General features: G+C 44.0%; 1 protein-coding gene across 5 annotated transcripts; it reads left to right on the top strand.

Moving 5' to 3' along the window:
* Positions 1–1822: 1822 nt before the first annotated feature.
* DHX40 (DEAH-box helicase 40) lies at positions 1823–15954 on the top strand. Of its 5 annotated transcripts, none has more exons than XM_041482796.1 (17): positions 1823–2090; positions 2638–2783; positions 3231–3350; positions 4420–4650; positions 4819–4885; positions 5399–5530; positions 5931–6030; positions 6316–6402; positions 7376–7558; positions 8454–8534; positions 9482–9639; positions 11555–11669; positions 11945–12053; positions 12361–12455; positions 12985–13054; positions 13371–13599; positions 15248–15954. In XM_041482796.1, the coding sequence occupies exons 2-17, from the start codon at positions 2721–2723 to the stop codon at positions 15385–15387; spliced, it is 1980 nt and encodes a 659-aa protein (XP_041338730.1). In that variant the 5' UTR covers positions 1823–2090; positions 2638–2720; the 3' UTR covers positions 15388–15954. The 5 variants fall into 5 exon arrangements, with proteins under 5 accessions (XP_041338730.1, XP_041338728.1, XP_041338727.1 ...); XM_041482794.1 differs by having other exon boundaries at positions 1823–2094; positions 2638–2756; XM_041482793.1 differs by having other exon boundaries at positions 1823–2094; positions 15251–15954.
* The last annotated feature ends 210 nt before the right edge of the window (positions 15955–16164 follow it).

Here is a 16164-nt window from a genome sequence, read left to right as displayed (position 1 = left end):
ATGAGGGTGTGTTTGCAGTTTCAAATGTGTATATGATCACCATTAACTGTACATTACCAGTGGCAACATGACATAAGTTAATGGTGAGGCAATAAATTTGGTATTTTCCATAAAGGGGTGTACCAACATAGAGTGTATTGGCACGTTCCACTATTTTTTGTCAGATTGTCACAAACCAGCTTATTGTGGGATTTTACAATGCCTGCTTGCTGGCAGGCGAAACAATTATTTGTAGGTTAGACAAAGCTAACTGATGGAACCTATGGAATATCTTCCAAGCCTCAGAGTGCATGTTCCTAGTGGGGAAATAGTTCTCCCATTGTGCCAGAGGCAAAAATTGAGGGAATTTGGGAATATTCAGACCCAGCGGGTGGCCTCAATTTGCTCCTGGTGTGACACCAAATTTACTGTATGCTTCTTTTCGCGGATAGAGCCCAATGGAGGGTGAAACAACAGTGTGTGAGGGGAGAAAGCACTGAGCTACGGGCAAAATACACCACAAAAAATCGCGTTTTGGGGAAAAACGGGAGAGCTGGACTGCGGCTGGTGTGTGTTCAGTGTTCTGTGCTTGCCACCTTCAGGCCTGCTGTGAACTCACAGCCGGAGCTGCAGCGCCTTCATTTGTTCATCACAGGCACTTTTGGGGTTATGAATGTCCTTAAAAATCACATTTGTTACCCGCAGCACAACAAGGCGACACCTGCGCGCTGCAGAGAGACATCAATTATTTATTTCAGCCTTGCCAAGCCTGGGTGAACCTCACAGATCAGGCACCCCAGCCATCAAAACTTTTTACTGTTTACACGTTTTAGCAAACAAAGGAATTAGTGTTCATTTGCCACCAGTCACATAGTCCACTCGTTAATTAGTATTCTATCTTCTGCCGGTTAATGATTCGCTTCTGACGCTAATTAGCGCCGTGCTGAGTCCTTCTCTTTGGGGTCAGTGGGTTTCTTGGGTCGGTGGTCACAGAATTACCAGAATTACCTTTTACCCACTTGGAGCTGAGTTGGGTTTATCAGTTTCTTCCACATCTTGGCAGTTCTGCCAGATGTCCCCTAAATTCTGCATTCTTTGTGTCCACTACCAAGGCTATCCTTTTTTTCCTCACAGCTTTGTTAAGCTGCCCCTAAGTCTGACATCACTGGAGCATGTCCAGCCCTAAACTTGTAAAAATTCTAACAAGTAATTTGTTTTTTTTCTAACACGTCATTTAGAACTTGTTGGCTGCTCTCTGTTTCAGAGATTCAATCTCATCCCTTGTTGATTAGGCTTGAAAGTATAAAAAGATCAAACACCAAGGAGCTTTTTCTCTCTCAAGGAAGATTTGCTGCAGCATGTTTGTTTATCAATATTTTACTATCTTCTATATGCGTACAATTGTGTTTTGTTCAATATTGTGTAACAGCCTAATGCAACACATTATGACATTTAGCTGATCTATGGAAAGAGAATGTTACTCTGATTTATGACAGAATTCGAGATAGTTTCTTGTCTCTTAGATTTTAGAATATGTGGCAAGATGCTTTCTTTCTAATCAGGGTCGTTCCATCAGAACATTAAGGTGTGCACTCAAGGCTCAAGTTTTGTCACGAAATAAATCTGAGCAGACCAGTCTGGCGGGAATTTTCCCCGCCCATTGATTTAGAGGTCCTTCCAACCCTTCGCACTTTGTAATTTGGCGATTTTTGTCATTTTTTGGGCAATCCCGTTGCGCTGAGGCGCCCTGAGGGGAGCGCGGCGGGGGCGTGGCCTAAGGAAGAGGCGGGAAGCTGCGTGGAGGCGTGGCTTAACGAGGAGGCTGCGGAGGGGGCGTGGCGCGCATGCGCGAGGCGCGCGGCACCGGCGGGGCGCGGGGGGCGCGCGCGGTTCCCGCCGGGGGCGCGCGGGGCTCCCCGTCAGGTGCGCGGGGTGGGCGGGGCCTCGGGTGAGGCAGGTGAGGCCCGGGAGCCGCCATGGACGGCCCCGCCCTGCCCATCCGCCGCTCCCGCCGGGAGCTGGTGCAGGCCGTGAGGGAGCGGCCCTTCCTCATCGTCACCGGCGAGACGGGCAGCGGCAAAAGCACGCAGCTGCCCAGGTATCTCTACGAGGCAGGTAACGGAACCGCCCCCCTCCCCGTCCGCGGGCTGCGGATGTAGGGCACAAACTCAAATTGTTTTGAGTCCCCCTGTCCCCTCGCGGGTGACGCAGCTTGGGGCTGGGCTGTGGTGAGAGGAGGTGGCTTGGTTAAACCTTTTAAATAAAAAAACCCCACCCCAAACTGTGGCCGTGTGTACGTTGCCTAGGTAGGTGTTATAAAGTGACCTGGAGCAGCACAGCCCCGTGTGCCACAATCACTGGGGGTGTTCAGCCGGGGGTGATCCTAGAGACACTCCCAGTACCTGGAGGAGTGGCAGGACACGGGGAATGGCTTCCCGCTGCCAGAGAGCAGGGTTAGGGGGATATTGGGGAGGAATTGTTCCCTGCGAGGACAGGAGAGCCTGGCACAGTTTGCCCAGGGAAGATGCCCCATCCCTGCGAGCATCCAAGGCTGGAGAACGCTTGCATCAACACATGGTGGAAGGATGTCCCAAGAAGGGGTGGAATGAGATGATCTTTAATGTCCTTTCCAACCCAAACCCTTCTGTGTCCCCCCAGGCCTGGCCAAGCACGGTGCCATCGGTGTGACCCAGCCCCGGCGCGTGGCCACCGTGTCGGTGGCACAGAGGGTGGCCGAGGAGATGGGCTGTGCCCTGGGGACTCTCGTGGGCTACCAGGTCCGATTTGACGACTGCACCTGCGAGGTGGGGCCCTGGGGACTGTCCTGGGCATGTGGCAGGGTCACCCAGGCTGTCTCAGAGCTTTTCCCAGCTGTTTGTGTCCTCTGGCTCATTTGGGGGAGGTTTTTGGGCACCTTGCGGGTGGAACGTTGCCAAGCACCCCCGTGCTGCTGTGCATGATAAGAATTATTTTATGCACAATAGGAATTATTTTAGCTGTAGAATCCTACATCAATGCATGGGCATTCCCTTAAATATCTTTAGTTTATGATGACCACAATAAAACCCCGCCCCAAAGCGCCAGAATATTATAACAAAAGGGTTCATCAACACCCTTTACTTTATCTTCCCTTAAATATCTTTTAAGGAAAACCCTTGTGGCGCGCTGGACAAATGTGTGATGTGTGTAGAAGTGTTTGCTGTGAAATAAAAAGCCAGGCTGGCAGGTGACAGTGTGATTGAACCTTGCAGGACACTGCCATCAGGTACATGACTGATGGGTGCCTGCTGAGGCAGATCCTGGCTGACCCCCTCCTCAGCAGGTACAGTGTCATCATTTTGGATGAAGCCCACGAGAGGAGCCTCAGCACTGTGAGTGTCACCTCATAGCTGTTTTTTGGGTCACTGTTTCTCCTTTTCTGTGCTGTTTATCCCTTCCTTTCCCTTCAGCACAATTCCCGGGGGTTTGGACTGACTTTCCGTGGATGTGCTTTGTCCTTTTGCTGTCCTAAGAGCACAGAAGTGCTGCATTGTTTAATCTATGCTGAAAATAAGTTATGGCCTCTAATAGTGTTGGAGTTTTAACATTTAAATGCAGTTAAAACTTTGCTGGCTGTTGAATGCTCTCCCAAAATTTCCAGGAGTTTGAAGCCAGAACACAGACTTTCTAGAATAATAATTTAAAAAATAAACCATCGCAAAATACACCAAAAAAAAAAAAGCCAAAGCTCCTCCTTGCCCTAAGGCCCAATGTTTCTTAGGGTGTGTAAATGACTGTGCAAAGAGATTATGGCTGTTGGGTCCATGGGAGCATCTAGACCTGAGTCCCAAAAGCTTTCAGAGGTCACCCTGGCCCTTCTGTGGCCAGCAAAGGGACATTGAGGTCACTGAGACCTCAGGAGGTCGTGCTGTGTGTCAGACAACCTCCTGCTCCAGCACACAATCTCCCAGTCCAGCTGGGAAAAGGGAAAATGCTCCCCTGAATCCCAGTTTGCCCTCAGGCATCTGAGGGAGTTGCAAATAACTGAGCTGAAGGTGGTGGAAGGAGCAGACTTGTAATTCAGAGCAGCACAGAGTAAAATAAACTTGCTGAGGTTGTAGCAATAAATAAAACCAGGGAAGGGTGCACACACAGTCAGGGGACACAGGCTGGAAAATGGGTTTGAGGAAACTTCTCACAAATGACTTGACCAAGAGAGTATAAAAATGAAATACAAAGGGGTTTGAGTTACACTGATGCTGTCTATAGGCTGTGAGGAGAGTTGGTAAAAAATTCATTAAACTCTAGAAAGGGCAAATGTGTGTTTTCTTCAGAGTGCTTGGGCCTGTAATATGTGATTTTCACTGTATCAGTGGGATAAAATCATCAAAATTCCAAGTTTGTCAGGCTCTTCTAACAAAACCAGGGTATTAACATCAGCTGCTTCTGTTTTTCTGCTAGGATATTTTATTTGGTTTGCTAAAGAAGCGGTTCCTGCAGGAGAAGCCAGCAGGCAGGAGCACAGACATGAAGGTGGTGGTGATGTCAGCCACCCTGGAGGTGGAAAAGCTCTCAGAGTTCTTTGGGCACTGCTCAGTGCTGCACATTCCAGGGAGAAGTTACCCTGTCAAGGAGATATTCTGCAACCTGCTGAGCCCCAGGGATGTGGGCAGCTCTGCCTATGTCACAGAGGTTTGTTTTCTCTCTGTTTTTGGGGTGATTTTCATCTGGGGGACGCCACAAGAATGTGCTGTGTTGTGTTCTCTGCAGGAAACAGGGGAGGATCAGTTGGTGTGATGAGTCCTAGCAAGAATTAAATGGGATTTCAACTAATTTTAGCTTGTTTGTTGCTTGTTCCAGGCTGTGAAGGTTGCCCTGGATGTTCACTTAAATGAACCAGAAGGTGACATCCTGGTTTTCCTCACAGGTGAGAATTTTCCTGGATACTCCAGGTGAATCATGGCACTGCCAGCAAAGCAGAAAAGCTTCCAAAGCCTGCCTGGTTTCTCCCAGAGCAGTGTGAAGGGAAAGGTGCAGGTTGATGCACAAAGTCCTTGAAATTGTAGTTTTCAGAGCATTTTAGGAATAGGCAGATTGACTCTGTGTTGTCTCCATGGTTTAGTTTGTGGTTAATTCATGGAGGAAGAATTATTTTAGCTGTAAAATCCTACATCAGTGCATGGGCCAGGCCCATATCTAATATTAATATTAATATCTAATATATAATAAAAATATATCTAATCCTTTAAGGCAAATCCTTGGTGGGAGGCCCTGTGGAAAGGCTGGATGTCACCTCCCAAACTCCTTCTCATTAATTCCTCATTTTAATGACGTTGGCGTATTGCATATTGACAAAACAACCTTTTTTAAAGGTATTGCAAACCAGGAAGGCAGAGCTGTAGCTAATTAGGTCACTAAAATGCTCTTGTGTGTCTTTTAGGCCAGAATGAGATAGAAAGAGCTTGTGATTTGCTTTTCAAGAAAGCAGAGTCCATCGATTACCGCTACGAGGTGCACGACCGGGCTGTGGAGGGGCTCCTCATCCTGCCTCTCTATGGCTCCATGTCCACAGGTCAGAGCCCAAAATCCCACTCAGTCACAGGAATCTGAGCTGCAGGAGTTGTTATAAATATGATCCTCATCAGATTTTCTGTTTGAGTTGGGAAAAGGGTGTTAATGAACCCCTTTGTTACAATATTCTGGCACTTTGGGGTGGGGTTTTATTGTGGTCATCATAAACTAAATCAAACTTCAGCCTCCTCTGCTTGCACTGCAGCCTCCAGTCAAAATCCAAATCCACTGGATATAACTTCAAGATCTTCAGTTAAGAAGGGGATATTGAGTAACAGAAAGTCCAGATGACTTCATATTTTATTTTATTTTATTTTTTATTTTTATTTCACACTGCTTTATTTTGCATTGCTTTATTTTATTTTGTCATTTTATTTTACGTCATTTTTCTGTCATTTTAGATCAACAGAAGAGGATATTTTTGCCAGCCCCCAGAGGCATCAGAAAATGTGTGGTCTCCACAAACATTGCTGCAACATCTCTGACCATTGAAGGAGTCAGGTATTGATTTCTGTCCCCTCATAACAGGGAATAATTTTGAAAGGTCTGGGTTTGGAAAAACACATTTTTTTCTGCTACTATTGCCTTTTTTTTGGGTGTGTAGTAAGAAAACCATTGATATTATTATAGTCTTAGAGGTGACCAATATTTTTGAATCTATTTTGAAATCAAATCTACTAAATAACCAGGTGCTAGGTAGAATAATGTGGGTTTTTTTAATTAAATCCATGTGTCAATTACCTGCTGAGCCCTCTGTTTTTTGCCTCTCTGGATTCTTTTCTTCAGATATGTTGTGGACAGTGGCTTTGTGAAGCAGTTGAATCACAATCCCCGAGTTGGTTTGGACATCCTGGAGGTGGTTCCCATCTCAAAGTAAGTTAAAAATGTCACTCACTTGCTGTTTCTGGGAGCTGCTCTGGCAGTAATGCTCTGTGTTGGTTGCTCTTTAAAAAAATAAATAAAAAGATAGGCAGCAGCCTTGAAGCCTATGATTTAAAACCCCTTTAAGGTTTAAAAACCCCTTTAAGGTTTGAAACCACTGTAAGGTTTAAAAGCACTGTGAGGTTTAAAAGCACTGTGAGGTTTAAAATCACTGTAAGGTTTAAAACCGCTTTAAGATTTAAAAACACTTTAAGGTTTACACTTTAAGGGTTAAAAACCATTTTAATGTTTAGAAACCACTATAATTGCTTTTAATTAACCAAGTTAAAAGTGGTTCAGGATATGCAACTTTGTGAAAGTTACAGATATTAAGGAGGAATTGGTGTTGTCTGAGCTCTGAGCAGTGCTCTCTGAATACAACAGAAAAATGTCCAAAAAATGCACAGAAATTCTTCTTTATTTCTTGCACAGCTGGATTTTTCAGTTGCTGTGCAAGAATACCTCTTCCATCTATAAAAAGAGATATTTCTATGCTTCTCTGGGGTGGTACCAGCAGGGAAGAGAGGTTTGAATGTTGGGTTTTTTTTGGGGGGCAGGAGTGAAGCCAAGCAGCGAGCCGGACATTGGAGGGGAAAAGCTTTGGGTTGTACAGCAGGGAGTTCTGGGAGCAGTGCATGCCCCAGCACACCTAACCAATTTAAAACTAAGTAAAAAGTGGTTCAGGATATACAACTTCCTAAAAGTCACAGGTATTTAAGAAGAATTGGCATTGTCTGAGGTCTGAGCAGTGCTGGCTGAATGCAACAGCATCCAAAAAACGCACGAAATTCTTATTTCTTGCACAGCTGGATTTTTCAGCTGCTGTGCAGGAATACCTCTTCCATCTGTAAAGAGAGACATTTTGTGCTTATTTGGAGTGGTACCAGCAAGGATGAGAGATTGGATTTATTTTTTTTGGGGGCAGGAGTGAAGCCAAGCAGCGAGCCGGGCGCGCCGGCCGGACGTCGTCGGGGAAAAGCTTTGGGTTGTACAGCAGGGAGTTCTGGGAGCAGTGCATGCCCCAGCACACCGTGCCAGAGATCAGGAGAACCAGCCTGACATCTGTGATCCTCACCTTGAAATGCCTTTCCGTGCATGATGTCATCAGGTGAGCTCCCTGCAGGGGGATTATCCCTGTCCCAGAGGGGCAGGATTAGGTCCCCAGCCAAGTGGGACACTTCAATCAGCTTTGCTGCTGCTCTCCTCTGCCACTCCAGCCTGGATCCCAAGCTCCAGGCCAGCTTCAGGATCTGCCAAAACTCCCATCTCGCCCAAATTAAATGAGTTTGTTTGTAGCATTCCTTTAAATACATAAAATCCTGCATTTTATACCTTTTAATGCTTAAAATCCTTAAGATACTGGCTTTTAGTGTTCTTTTAAATACTTGAAATCCTTAAAATACTAGTTTTTGCACATTTAAATACTTAAAATACTGGGTTTTACACATTTAAATACTTAAAATACTTAAAATACTGGTTTTTAGACCTTTAAATGCTTACAATCCTTAAGATACTATTTTTAGTGTTCTTTTTAATACTTAAAATCCCTAAAATACTGGGTTTTACACCTTTAAATACTTGCAGTCTTTAAAATACTGGTTTTTACACCTTGAAATGCTTAAAATCCTTAAAATACTGGTTTTTACACATTTAAATACTTAAAATGCTGTGTTTTACGCCCCAAAAGTTTCATCTCTCTGGAATTTTTTAGTTCTAAGACCATACAAGAGTAGAAAATGCAGTTTAGTGTTTGCCATGCTGGGATTTGTCATAGAAATTCCTCAGCTGGAGGTTGTACAGGAACACACAGAAGATGATTATTATGATTACCTACCTTGGGTCAGAAAACCTGCATTGGGGAGGTTTAAAAATTATTTTTATAAATATAAAAAATTTAAAATAAAATTAAAAATATATTTTAAAATAAAATTTAAAATATTTAAATATTTTAAATTATTTTCATATATATGAAAATAATAAATCTATCTCATTTTTAACCCTAGGTTTCCCTATTTGGACCCCCCTGAGGAAAGACACATTTTGGAAGCTCTGAAGGAACTTTACCAGTGCAGTGCTATTGACAGGTAAAAACCAAAAGATTTCACTGCAAGAAATTCAAATCCAAGGCTTAAATTGATGGTTTTTGTGGATTAAAGGACACTCCTCAGCAGCAGAATGTTTCCTTATTTAACCTCCAGGAAGTTTACTGGGGTTTAATATACTGTCTGCAGAACCAGGGACAGAGCAGAGTTTGGGGTTTGGGAGATAAAAATCAGGTTCTGCACATTGTCCTGGAGTTCCTGAGTGAGCTCAGCTCTGCAGCTCCCAGACTGGTGTGGCTCAGCAGCTCAGGCTCTGCCTGGAGGTCCCTCCAAGAGCTCAAGGCAGGAAGTGAGATCTTATCCTAAGCTTCCAGGAATTCTTCTTGTAAATAATATTTAAAAAAATAAAATAAAAAGCTGGCTGTGCCTGCCATGGAGCAGACACAAGCAAGCTGGAGAAATGTGGATTATTTTATTGCTAATGACACTTCTCCATGGCCCCAGCACCTGTGTGGGCACTCACAGTCCAGAGGAAAGTGCTTCTTACCTAATTCACATTTAAACATAATTTCATTGAATCTGTATATATATAAATAGATATATTTATATAAGAATATATAAAAATATATATTATATGTATGATATATATGTGTATATATTATATATAATATATATTCTTTATTTTATATACATAAACATTATATATGCATATATTATATTATTCATTATATATATTATTATATAAAAATAGATAATATACATAATTATATATAGTAAGATATGATAAGATGTATAATAAAATATAGAGAAATATTAAAATATAATATATATCTAAATAGACATATTTTTCCTGTAAATATATATAATACAAATATATATATTTCCTGTAAATATATATATTTTTAAATATATAAATATATATTTCCTGTAAATGTATATAAATATATGTAATATATACATGTAATTTTTTTTTTTTTCTCTACTATAAGGAGTGGCCAGGTGACAAGACTGGGAGAATTCCTGGTGCAGTTTCCCCTGCCTCCCAGCCTGTCCTGTGCTCTGATAAAAGCTGCTTCCCTGGACTGTGAGGATCTCCTGCTTCCCATTGCAGCCATGCTGTCCGTGGAAAACGTCTTCATCCGTCCAGGTGGGAGCCCCTCTTCCCAAAAAACCCTCCCAGCCCTGGAGTCAGGGCACTCTGTGTGCCTGGAACTGGGCAGCAGCTGCTGCAGAGGCCTCAGGGCAGCAGGCCTTGGGTTGGGAAAGTGCCTCAGCTGAGAGGTCAGCAGGGGAAATCTCTGTGACATAAAAAATGAAGAGGAAAAAATCCCAAAAGAAAACCAAAATGCACCCCAGCAGATGGGTTGCTGTGGGTGTGAGCGCAGACAGCGGGGACTGGTTGTTTTTAGCAAATGTGGCATCACCTCTGGAGTGTCTTTGCTTTGTTCAATAACTGTTTAACCAAATAGATTATTGCCTTTCTGTGGGAGGCTTGGCTTGGCACTGCCTCGTTTCCATTGGTTTTTTAAGTGGAAAATGTCATTTTGCTGTGCTTCCAGGGTAGTTTCAGTGCAGCACAGTTCCACTAGAGCTGAGCTCAGTCTTTCACTGGTGCTAAACTCGAGTTTGTCCCATTCTCCTGTCCCCTCCTGCTGCCCCCCCAGCTGTGGCACATCTGCAGCCTTGATGCTTCCTTTGTCCTGCCCAGTCCCTGCCTGGCTCTGCTGCAGTTCTCTCTGTCCTCCCTCAGCTGTGCCCATTGACAGCCCTGCTGCCAGCCCTGATAACCTGGATTCTGCCCTGGGCTCCTTCCCTGTCCCACAGTGTGGGGGTGTTCGAGGGTCCCAGGGTGAGGGAAGAGATCAGAATCTTGACTCCGTGTTTCAGAAGGCTGATTTATTATATTATGACATTATATTATATTAAAATGCTATACTAAAACTATACTAAAAAGAATAGAGAGAGAAGATCCATCAGAAGGCTGGAAAGGAAAGGAATGGAATGATAACAAAAGCTGGTGACTCAGAGAGTCCAAGCCAGCTGACTGATGGGCCGTTAATTAGAAACAACCAACTTTGACCAATCAAAGATGCACCTGTTGCATTCCACAGCAGCAGATAATTATTGGTTTTCTTTTCCTCTGAGGCTTCTCAGAGGAGAAAAAATCCTGGCAAAGGGATTTTTCAGAAAATATCATGGTGACACCCCATCTGTCCCGCAACTGTCCCTTTGCTTCCCCACCCTCTGTGCCCCTGTGTTCTGCCTGTCACCCTCCAGCAGCCCTGTGCTCAGGGCAGCAGACACAGATCTCCATCCTCCAGGCACTTTTTCCAGTGCCAGATGTGTGGGATGAGGCCTTCCTGCTCCATCCTTTTTACTTGGGGTACCCACAAACTTCTGACACCCCCTGTCTCAGCAGCAGTCCAGTGGCCTTTGGTTCCTGCCTCCCTCTCCCAAGGGGAATGGGTTGTGCTGGAGGAGAAATCAAACTTTTTGAGTGTTTAAAACCTGAGATAACAATGGAAATGCTGCATTTGATGAAGGTGAAATCCCACTAAACTCACAGATCCACTGGGTTTTATCTTTATTTATTTAAGATCTCCATTACTGTGGCAGTAGGAAAAAGCTGAGTTCAGTAGATTACAGGGTGCTGTGCTGGATGGGTTCAACAGTCTTGTTTTTCCTCTCACTTGATCCCTGTGAGCTGTTTGTTTATTTCTTTATCTTTCCATGTCAGCCTCTGGATGGACTGTGAGTGAGAAATACTTGCTAAGAGACTGGAATTCTTCATCCCTGCTGCTGACTGATGAGATTAATCATAGCTTTAATAACATCTACTGTGCTCTTGTTCAGCAATAGTGGAAGGAGGAACAACTGTAAATGCAGCTGTAGAAGGAGAGACAAATCCAAAAATAACAGGAATAGAGAGCCAAAGCTGCCAAAAACAAACAGAAAATTAGGTAGTGATAAATAAAAATGACTTTAAGTCATATAGCTTACAGATCATTGTCATATAGGTCAAATTAGTCATATAGTTTATTAAGATATAACTTATTCCTCAGGTGATCCTCAGAAGCAAAAGGAGGCTGAGCTTCAACACCAGGAACTTGCCTCACAAGTGGGAGGATGCAATGACTTTGCAACCCTCTTAAATATTTTTGAACAGTGCAAAGCAAGGTATGAAATTCTCCCTTACACTAAGTGGTTTGGCATTGCTCATAACTCCCAGTTTTTAGGTGTGCTGCAGATACACATCTGTGTGCTCATTCCTAATTTCAGATTTAGTCCTTGTTGTGATCTGTAATTTCCATCCAGACACTTTATTTAACCCCACAAAGTGTCTGCCTGTGTAGGTTGTTGCTTTTGTATGACCATACAATAAAATAGAGGCAAGTTTCTTTGCAAGCAGCTGACAAAGGGCTTCTTTATAATTCAAATATTCCTGTTCTCAGCAAGTCTCCTTCAGCCTGGTGCCAGAAATACTGGATCCATTGGAGAGCTGTGAAATCTGCTTTTAGTGTGGAAAGGCAGCTGCGGGAAATAACCACTAAACTGAAACAGGTAAAAAAAATAACATTTCTGGGCATGTTTGAGCTGTATAAGCTTACATTTAAGAGATGTAGTGGGTGCTGAGCCTTTGCCAGGTGGCTGCTGCCTTCCTCCAGTAAAAAATAAACCACTTAAATATTTTTGTAGAGCACCCTTGCTTGTGTGACTGAGGTACAGTGGTGGTAATAGGCAAGAAGGAGAGGTTTTTCTCCTTTCCTCGTGGTTTCTGTCCAGAGTTTAAAATCCATGGGATGGAGGGGGTTTGACTGCTTTTTTCTTGAAGATCCATCCTGATTCATGTTGCTTTTTCTTTTCCCAGCTGCCAGACTTCCCTAAAGAGACATTTGAAGGCTCCAGAACTGAAATACTGAGAAGATGCCTGTGTGCAGGATACTTCATCAACGTTGCTAGGAGGTGAGGAATGAAGTTTGGAAAACTGGATGGGAAATAAATTATGTTAATTACTTTAAAGTGTGGTTTTATGTTGTTAAAGCAGCAAAGTAGAAACTGCAGGTGAAGGAGATGTTTCTGCAAGGGGCTGGAACCTCTGCTTTTGCCTGTCTTCACCATTCCAAGGGTGTCAGCAGCTTCCCAGGAATGTCATTTTTCTGTCTGTGAAATGAGCTCACCAGCTGAGAGTGGTTCCAGATATTCAGCTGAAGGGCTTGGAAATCTCCAATTATCACAGCTTTCAAAGGCTTCACTCCCAAACCCTGTTGTTATTGTGGTGTTACACCTGCAGTGCTGCTGTGGTAAATTAGATATATTGTATTTCACTCTTTAAATGGTTTTTTACAGTTTAAATCTGGAAGCACCATCCTCTAGGTAGATATTTGAGAACTTTTTTCTGTGCTGCTGCTGATTTGTTTAGTTCAGTGTTGCTGTCTAATCACAGCAATGTGTGTTTTGTGTTGTTGTTGTTTTTAATTTCTTTTTTTTTTAGATCTGCAGCCAGGACATTCTGCACCATGGATGGCCATGGCAGCATAGTCTACATCCACCCTTCATCCACAGTGAGTTCTCAAAGCCTGCTGATAAAAGCATCTCCAAAAGGAGTCCCTAAACTCTTCCTGGTGCTTGCTTTGTGCTCTGCTGCAGTGCTCATTCTGAGGGTGGGGAAGAGCCTCACTTGCTCAGGCTTGGTCAGGGTTTGGGTTATGAGGTGGGAGTGACACAGGCTGGACTTTCCCTCTGGCTCTTCGGATCACACGGGCAATTCTAAAACCTGAAAACCCAAAACCTGATTAACACCCCCTCACATCTCAACCACTGACATCCTGCTGCTTTCAGGTGGGGCTCTGAAAACCAAACCAGCTTTGAATTTTTCAGCTCTACAACCAGGAGACCCTGCTGGAGTGGATCATCTTCCACGACGTGGCCGTCACCTCCAAGATCTACGTGCGCACCGTGTGCCCCGTGCGCTACGAGTGGCTCCGGGACCTGCTGCCCAGGCTGCACCAGGTGGATGCCTATGAGCTGAGCAGTGTGGCCAGGGAAGAGGTCACTGAGGAGGAAATAACCAAGTGGAAGCAGAGGGAGGAGCTGAAAAGGCAGTTTGGTAAGCACAGTGCTCGTCTCTCTGTGTGTGTGTGTGGTTTTCGTTGTTGTTTTGGACCCCTGTGTGTTTGTTGTGGCACGTTCTGGGCTGGAAAGTGTTAATTTGTTTGGTGTTGTTGTGGGTGTTTTATTCTCCTCACAGCTCTGCAATACTTATTTTCTGTCCCAGCAGTGTGAATTGTGGTGTTTGCTTGCCACACTCCCCCCCCTTTTGGTTTCTTAGAGCAGAGCTCGAGCAGAGTTGAATAAAAGCATTTTGAGGCTGGTTATTTAAGTTTGTGAAGGGTATTTAGCTATTGATGCCCAAATAATGCTGCCCTGGGAGAGGTCCTGAGAGCTGTGGAGCAGAGGAATGGGAAAAAAAAAAAATCAAAAACCTCACCCAGCAATAGACAGAGAAGAAAAAGTCTCACATTTTGTTGAGTGTCTCATTCTGACAATGAATTTAATGCCATATGTGTAAATAGTCTGTGTTAATTAGAACTGGTGCCTGCTAACTGATCTGGCTGCTTGACATTCCTGGGATTCTCCTGTCAGCAGGTTCCTAAAGCAGCCAAGTATTCAAAAGGCTTCTTTACTCCTGAGCTGATCCTTCCAAAACATCCATTTATTGTACAGTAAATACAGACTCTCTTCCATTTCCTTAACAAAGGAAAAAATGCAGACTTGTGCTCAGGCCAGCATCTCTTGCTGCCCTGCATTATTGTATAAATCCACAATTTTAAACATGAATTTCATTTGGTTATAAATAATGCAGAAGGGCCTCATCAGTTTATCTGAAGGAAATGTTCTCTGTGTCCCCCTTCACATTATGACTTCATCAGGCAATTGCCAATTAATTGGAGTTTAATTTTGACCTTACAGATGTTGTATTTCTGGCACCTTCATGAAAATAGGTGGCTGAATAGCTGACAAGACACAATAATTAGAAATATTTTAACAAGGGGTGCTGATTAAAGCTCTTCTCTTCCCAACCCCCAGGACCAGGCTGCAGGAGCTGCTTCACTCACATGGATTTTAGGCTCTCAGAGCCTTTGATTTTCTTTTTTATTTTTTGTTTTAGACTGAAAACATTTTCTGCTTCTCTTCCCTTCTGTGAGAAGCAGTCCCAAGGTCTCAGTGCTGTGGGGGATGTGCATTTCTGATGGTGGCTGATCTGCAATATTGACTTTTCCCACTCCCTTATCTGCATGTTTTCCTCTCCCTCCCTCCTGCCTCCGGAAATTTTTTAAAGATAGTTTATCCCAATGTTTTTTCCTGTCCTGTCCTGCCCAAACCTGAGTTTGGGATGTGCAGTTCAGAGATGAAATGGGTGTGTAGGACACAGGCTGCATATTCTCTGCTACAATAAAAAGCAAGATTTGGAGATTGAGATGAGCCCAGCTGCAAATATTTGGGGATTGAGATGAGCCCAGCTGACAGGGGAGCTAAGGTGTAATTTTATTTTGAATTTTTTTCCCTCCCTGCTGTGGTGCAGTCTGTCCTCTCTGGAAGTCATTCAAATGGCTGCACGGGAGGGAAAAAAAAAAAAAAAAAAGAGATTTTATTGGGGTTTTTTTTTGGTATTTAAGAAATAGGAGGAGTTGTAATGCTGGAGGGGGGGTGTGTTTGACACAGAGAGTTAATTTCTTTCTCTCCTGTCCCCCCAGAAGGAGTCCCAGAGAGCTCTGCAGGGAAGATGGAGAGGAGGAATGATGAGCAATCCATCCAGGACGCCCGAGCTCGGTACCTGCAGAGGAAGCAGCAGAGAGCTCAGGGTCTGAGTGGCCCTGAGAAGGAAATGGGGTGACTCTGCTGGCAGCTCTGCTCCCACTGCCAGGGGAGGCAGCTTGTGCAGCTCTGGGGCTGTTTGCAAAATGCCCAAGGGCTGGCAGGGGAACCTGTGGTCAGTCCCAGTGCCAAAGAGGACAAACACAATTCCCTCTGCTGCATCCAGCAGGGAAAACTTCCCAAGCTTTGTGTTGCTGCAGGTCAGTGGCAACAATTTGGTGGCCTCAGCTGTGGCTGAAGCCCTGATACCAAGTGTGGTGCCAATTCTCTGGCATTTATTTGACTTAAAAGAGCTCTCAGTGCTGTTGTAAATGAAATTTTTCTTCCAGGTCGGTTGGGGTTTATTTTTGTAAGGAGTGGAACTGTAATTTTTTACCCATTTTATTCTGTCTGATGGTGGTCATGCAGAATTCATGCTCAGGAAAATGTGCAGGAAGGGCTCTTGTAGTGGTGGGAGCAGCAGGATTAGATCCAAAGGGACAATTGCAGGATTAGATCCAAAGGGACAATTCCCACCTGCATTCCGTGCTGTGCTGTACCAGGTGCACACAGGGAAATAAAAATGTTTTTCCTTGAGCATCTGAAAGAGCAAGGAGCTGTGGTGCTTTGTCATCATGAAGTTTGTTTCCTTCTCAATAAAGAAATCCTGTTTTATCACCATAATAATCCTAAAACGCTCCAGGGCTCCAGTGAGCAATTTGTGTAAGAATTTCCAAATAATTGGAAGAACTTGCTGTGATTTTTCCTGCCTCAGCTGTGTGCTCTGTGTCACCCTGGGCACTGGTTCAAGTGGTGT

Source organism: Pyrgilauda ruficollis, unplaced genomic scaffold (genome assembly GCF_017590135.1).
Source record: "Pyrgilauda ruficollis isolate IOZ18807 unplaced genomic scaffold, ASM1759013v1 scaffold59, whole genome shotgun sequence".
Taxonomy (NCBI): Eukaryota; Metazoa; Chordata; class Aves; order Passeriformes; family Passeridae; genus Pyrgilauda; species Pyrgilauda ruficollis.
Note: the sequence above shows the minus strand (reverse complement) of the source record. Positions and strands in the feature narration are given on the sequence as shown.

What these genes read in the sequence shown, in the direction of transcription:
- DHX40 (XM_041482792.1), top strand. Translation starts at nt 1,956, where the DNA reads ATGGACGGCCCCGCCCTGCCCATCCGCCGCTCCCGCCGGGAGCTGGTG. An exon ending in CTATGGCTCCATGTCCACAG is followed by an intron (nt 5,531 to 5,930) that starts GTCAGAGCCCAA and finishes CTGTCATTTTAG; the next exon opens with ATCAACAGAAGAGGATATTT. An exon ending in CAGTGCAGTGCTATTGACAG is followed by an intron (nt 8,535 to 9,481) that starts GTAAAAACCAAA and finishes CTCTACTATAAG; the next exon opens with GAGTGGCCAGGTGACAAGAC.